The sequence below is a fragment of the Chinchilla lanigera genome, unplaced genomic scaffold, assembly GCF_000276665.1.
Source record: "Chinchilla lanigera isolate Chin_1 unplaced genomic scaffold, ChiLan1.0 scaffold00068, whole genome shotgun sequence".
Lineage (NCBI taxonomy): Eukaryota > Metazoa > Chordata > Mammalia > Rodentia > Chinchillidae > Chinchilla > Chinchilla lanigera.
In genome coordinates, this window is record NW_004955469.1 from 586109 (window position 1) to 592404 (window position 6296).

Consider the following 6296-nt stretch of genomic DNA (forward strand, 5'->3'; position numbering starts at 1 on the left):
CAAAGCTTGAAAACAGATTAAAGATTTACTAGGCTAGGGGCTGTGGTGCCTGCCTGACAAGTACAAGATCCTAAGTTCAATTCCCAGTTTCAAAAAAAAAAAAAAAGATTTACTAGGCAAATATTTACCAAAACTTTGTAACAAAGTGAACTTTAAATCACAAAAAAAACACTGCATAATAAAATGATTTATTGAGAAAACTAACAATTACAAAATCTGCATCTAACAATAAAATTACTCTTAGTCAAAGGAATAACAAGGCAGTAAAGTTCTTATATTTTTATTAGAATGAAGATGAATGGAATTGAGTTCACTAAACATTGAAAATTTCCAAATAGTTAATGCAACTTCCAGACTTCATTAGATAAATTTGTTTTACAGAATTGTTAAGCCCCGAATCAGAAATGGAGTTCATTGCTTTGAAATAGAATGGGAAATACCTGGTATGTATTCACTATAATTAAAATGTTTAATTTACATTTGAATTTATATACACACATGCACATAAATATATTTGTATGTATAAGATGTGTGTGTGTGAAATAAAGGAAAAGAAACCTATCATATTCACCATGGATTAACCTTTCAGTTTATTGTGTTACTTTACATAGACTTTAACTAATAGTAAATATGATAATGTTAAGTGATTTTATTTTAATAGCCTAATTTGACATTTCTTTTGTAATGCTTAAGAATAGCAAAATAGTCTATATTTTTCAGAAAAATGCTTCTTATAAATGGTGTCATTAAATTTCATGTATACCTGGTTCTAAAGCAATTGAGGTTGTTGAGTAATACCTGGAGTATTCTTCCTTTTCTTTCTTTACTATTGTCAAATTAGTCCTAATTTACTACAGAGAAATACTGTGAATTCTGAATTCTCAAACGGTAAGCAAATAAGGCATAGATAATTTAAAATGAAAAATGATCCCAAAATATTGGCTTTGAAATTAGATTGTATATTTATATGAATAAGAGTAGATTCGTTCAATGAAAGCTCAAGCTGTATACAACTTTGAAAGAGAAAATTAATTAAAAATTAGATAAATCATTCTAAGCAATAATAGGAAGATAGGAGGCTAGAGAACTTTGAGAATTATGTAGGAACAGTACTACAAACTAATATATTTTCAGACATGAAATATTACCCTAATTTATTTATTTATTTATTTTTTTATTTTATTTTATTTGGTCTTTTTGAGACAGGGTCCCACTCTGTAGTTCAGGCTGGCTTTGAGCTCACTTTGTACTTACTTTGTAGCCCAGGCTGGCTTCAAACTCAAAATGATCCTCCTGCCTCAGCCTCCCAAGTGCTGGGCCACCACGCCCAGCTACCCTAATTTAGCAGCACATTTCCCCTCACTGGGGTTGAGGATCCGATGTCATTCCAATACCCCTTAAGGAGAAAATATACCCCAAGCTGCTTTAACTAATAAACACTATGATTGCTTATTTCCTTCATTTCTGCTTTAAACTTATCAATATTTTCATTATAATTTGCTTTTTATCTGTATATAGAATACAAGAATCTGGTTTACTGTTTATATATCATATTGTAAATTTACATGCAGACATTTTCATTATAAGTCTAGTAAGACTAAGCATATGCTCGAGAGAGTGGTAGCAGTTGCCTAATATGTGAGGCCCAGAGTTCAATTCTCAGCACCCAGAGAGAGGGGAGGGAGAGAGGGAGGGGGAAAGAGAGAGAGCAAGAAAGGGAGAAGGGGAGGACACCTCTGAAACTACAATCTAAAAAATGATAAAGTTTTTGATGACTCAGTTCGGTTCTTTGCAGAAGGCATCACTAAAGAATGTTGCTCTTGACCTCTTAGAAAATGTCTGTGCCACTCCTTATCCAAAATTTTAACACTTACTGTGTAAATTAAAGCCAATCAACCCTATCCAAAGAAAGTTTTCTGTTTTTAAGCTGTTGCTACTAGTTTTGTTTGTTTGTTTGGGGTCTTGTTTTTTGGGGCAGGGTGTTGCTATGTAGCTCAGGCTGGTGTTCTATGTAACTCATGGTGATCCTCCTGCCTCAGCCTCCTAACTACTGAGATTGTAGGTGTGTGCCACCATGACTGGCTCTGCTGCCACCTTTGAAGCAAGAGAATTTAAGAATTTAAACTTTTAATTTAAAAAGAATTTTCTTCCAATTTTGCCAGGCAAGAGAAAATAAATTCTGCACTATAACAGCAAACTCTGAGAATGCAGATGTTGAAAACAAGATTTGCAGTGAATTAACTAGTGTGGATGACTCAGTTTAGCTGGCAAACATAGTTACTTGGAAGAACTGATTTTTGAAACTTGTAACTAAGCCTGCTTTACTGTATTTTTAACCTTGTAGAACATTTTGCTATAGAACATGGAGAGTTGATTCTAACAGTTGAAGAAGAATCCTTGTTTGAAGCAGCTTATCCTGAGATTGTTGCTGTTTACCAGAAACAAAACTTAGAAACTAAAGGGAAGAAGCAAAAAAGTAAGTATTGGGTGGGATAACTAATTGCCTTTGTTATGGTTTGTGTCTGGGTGTCCCCCCAAAGCCTCATGCGGTCATGGGGCAGGCTTTAAGAGTTTGATTGATTATGGGTGTGAGACCTATACCACCCTGCTGTGGATAGTTTGCATATGTAAGGGAGAGAAAGAGGGTGCTTCTGGCCATTTCCTCCCTTGCCTGTGCTTGTTGCCTTGCTGTGTTCTGTCACCATGAGCTGTAGCCCTCTGCCATGTGCCACTCTGCCTTGTAATCTGCCAAGTAAGGACTGAAACCTCCACAAACTGTAAGCGAAATAAACCTTTCCTTCCTTAATTTTGGGCGTCAGGTATTTTGTCCCAGCAACGAGAGAAAAGTAACTGAGACAGCCTTTATATACTATCTTCAAAGCTAAAAAGCCAGACACATACCATTCTGCTCTGTGTCTACTAACTTAACCAAGTATTAATAATTTTACTAAGCAATTGTAGAGCTGCTGTTGTGTATAAAATATTTTTTATTTTAAATATATTTTCTTTGTTTCTTAGAACTGAATAAGAAAACAACTCAATTATATTATTGTTTCTAGAGGAAAATATTTCCAGGAGTGCATGGAGAAAAAAAGTAGCCAAAAACAGCTCATATAGAAGATTATTGAACTGAACTTCTTTTTAACCTGTTAAGAGAAAAATATTCATTTTATTTATGTACGTATATATTTATATATTATGTTATTTTCTTTTTAGATAAGAAAATTAAGCCTAAAGAAGAGAGTTTCCCAGAATCAGATGATGTAGTGAATTTTCCGTCACTGGTGACTTTAAAACCCACACCTAAAATGTTTCCTAAGCAAAATTCCAAGTTGAACTTGGAAATTTTTTCTGATCTTCCTTCACCACAGGAAACAATTTCTGCCTCTGTGACTAGCTTGCTTTTACCTGAAGATGCTCCCTGCTTGAATATGCAAGAAAAGTTAATGTCTTCCTCAAGACCTTTGCCTCTTCAGCAAATTAAAGATGCGTCTAGTAACTCTCTCAGTTTGGAATCTGGTCAACCTAGTCCTTTGTCTTGTGATACATCTGTGATTACTGATTTGAACTTGACCTCAATTGACTGGGAAGGGACTTCTTTTAGTAATTACCCAGCTATTCAAGGGAATGCTGTCTCCTCTGATTTACAGTCAGAATTTGAATCAAAGCTATTGGCCTCCCCTGGTGATTTTGAAAATATCCCAGAACAATCAAGATGGTACACCACAAACGTTAATAAAATATTGGATGAGCATCTTCAGAAGGTTAATCCTGAGCAGCATTTACTTTCTGGCATTAGTGATTTAAATCTTCAGGATTTGCCTTTAAAGGAACGTATATATATGAAATTATCATATCGAGAGGATAATGTGCAGTCAGATGTTGACCTGAAAACTTTGTTCCTACACAAGGTAAAAGAATCTCATCTTGCTAATAGTAGGTCTGATTGTCCAACACATCTTTCAAAGGATCTTCCTGGAATTAATTTGCAGAATGAATCCAGAACCTCTACAGTTATAAAAGGAGACCAGCTGCCTCAAGAAAACTGTAAAGTGAATACTTCTATACATCATTCTGTCAATAACCCAGTAAGGAAGACCTCCAGTATTAGATCTGGGCCAACAAATACTTCCTTAGAGCATAGTGGAAACATTGGTATGCATGCCACTCAAGAAATTGTCAAGAATAGTATTTGCTTTAACACATATTCCTCTGACCAAGAAGGTGGCCCAGTCTTTGGTAAAGCAAAGTACACAACTCAAAAAGTGAAACACAGCTCACAGAAACATGATCTGGCCCAGTTCAAAGAAAGTGACCGCAAGAAACAGACGAACGCTGCAGTTCATGCAGAAAAGGCTCAATTGGATGCCAGGCCTTACAAAACAACTGGAAACGAAAAGAATTTCTCAGATCCAGCAAAAAGTTCTCTGAGTTTTCTGCAGTGCCCTAAGAAAGACAGTGACCTTGGTACTCATTTGGATAGTCCTCTTCCTTTATGTCAGAGATTAAAACTAAGATTCCAAAACACTTGAAATGAAATTTAAAATATTTAAGTATAACTTTTCCTCATACTGTCAGCATTAGCAGAGGGAAGGTATCTAGTTAATGTTTGCTAGAAAAAAAATTTTTTTTGTCTTTTTGAGACAGGGTCTCGCTATGCAGTGCAGGCTGACCTTGAGCTCACTTGTAGCCCAGGCTGGTCTTGAACTCACAACGATCCTCTTGCCTCAGCCTCTTGAGTGCTGAGATTACAGGCATGTGCTACCATGCCCAGCAGTAGAAAAATTGAGTATGTATATGTCATGCAATATTTTTGTCATTTTATCAAAGTTGTAATTCAAAAATGTTAACCTAAAACTTTGGTTTTAAAAGATGCCCCCCCCCCATGGTGGTAATACATATTTTTAAAAAACATTTTTATCAGTTTTTAAATATCCTTATTGGTTATAGTTTTTAAATGTCAGTATGATGTTTGACAGAATAAACCCTTTAATTTTGCCCATAAAGTACTAAAAGCACTCGTTCTAATTGCTTATTTCCCCAAGGATATCCTGCCCAGTTGTCTTACACTGCCATCTGACAGAGGGGTTCTCTCAGTATAAAGGTTCCAGTGTTCCTACTTTGGTTATCTCTTCCTCCTTTGTGGGGGAAACACGAACAAGGAGAGAGGATGGTCAGTGCACAGGAAAACCCATGATCGTAATGGCTGAATAAACTAAGGAAATCATGCCTAGAAGTTCACAGGTATAGCAAGTGGAAAAGAGATTTGGAAAATTGAATGTACAAGCACAAAAGGATTAGAAACTTCCTTAATAATACCAGTTTTTTGCTTTCTGATTCCTTGGCTTTTCTGTTGGTTGGTTTTCCTAAGCGCTGTTTTCTTTCCCTTTTGCTGACTTTAGTAACTCCAGATACTAAGTCTTGCATAAATTTAGGCAGGCATTGTGGCACACACCTGCAATCCCAGCACAGTGGGAGGTTGAGTCAGGAGAACTGCAAGCTTAAACCGAGCCTGGGAAAGTTATCAATACTCTATCTCAAAATAAAAAATAAAAGGGCTGCAGGTGCTGGGGATATGGAGTGCAAAGGCTCTGGTTCAAACTCAGAACCATCCCAAAAATTTATTTAGTACTCAGAAATTCTACAGGGCATCCAGATTTGAAAAGAAACAATGCAACTGTTCCTATTTATAACTGGTGGATCCTGTGTATGGAAAATCCTAAGGAATCCATTAGAAAATATTTTAAAACTGGTTAAATCAGAACCTCAGTGAATGTAAACATACGCCATAAACATGAGCTAAGATTAATAATATCAACAAGAATGAAAATAGGGAAAAGAAAATTAAAGGTTAAAAAAGTTGTATTATGTACATGTACCCACTTTCCAGGATGATTGTAAATTGCATGTAATGCAAGTATGTACTAAATAAAATCATCTTTATTTCAATGAAAATTCTAAAAACTGGTAAAATGAGTTCTTCAAGGTTGCAGGATACAAGATCAACACACAAAACTCAATTATATTTCGGTACAGTGGACCCTTAACTATAAACTCAGTTCCGAAGGCTGATTGTAACTCAAGTTGTCAAAGGCTCAGTCTTCTCTGCACAGCCTTCCAAGTGCCTCTCTTGTACACAGGCGATCTCAGTGTCCTTAGACACTGGCCCAGGATTTCTGAGTTAACCCTATACAGGAAAGGACACTGTAATGTTCCTTCTAGAACTCTTTATGAGTTAAATCTATATCAGACCATCTGGAAGCACAAGCAGCTGGCATTCGGGTCATAACCAAGAG

The 6296-nt window shown here is 36.0% G+C and overlaps 1 protein-coding gene across 2 annotated transcripts in view; it reads left to right on the top strand.

Annotated features, from left to right (window-relative positions):
• Gen1 (GEN1 Holliday junction 5' flap endonuclease) overlaps positions 1-4684 on the top strand; it is a 37943-nt gene extending 33259 nt beyond the window's left edge. For both annotated transcript variants that reach the window (XM_005400326.2, XM_005400328.2), the window contains 3 exons: positions 382-443; positions 2345-2476; positions 3217-4684. In XM_005400326.2, coding sequence (XP_005400383.1) covers positions 382-443; positions 2345-2476; positions 3217-4532 — 1510 coding nt within the window. In that variant the 3' untranslated portion in view covers positions 4533-4684. The remainder of the gene's footprint in view (positions 1-381; positions 444-2344; positions 2477-3216) is intronic.
• The last annotated feature ends 1612 nt before the right edge of the window (positions 4685-6296 follow it).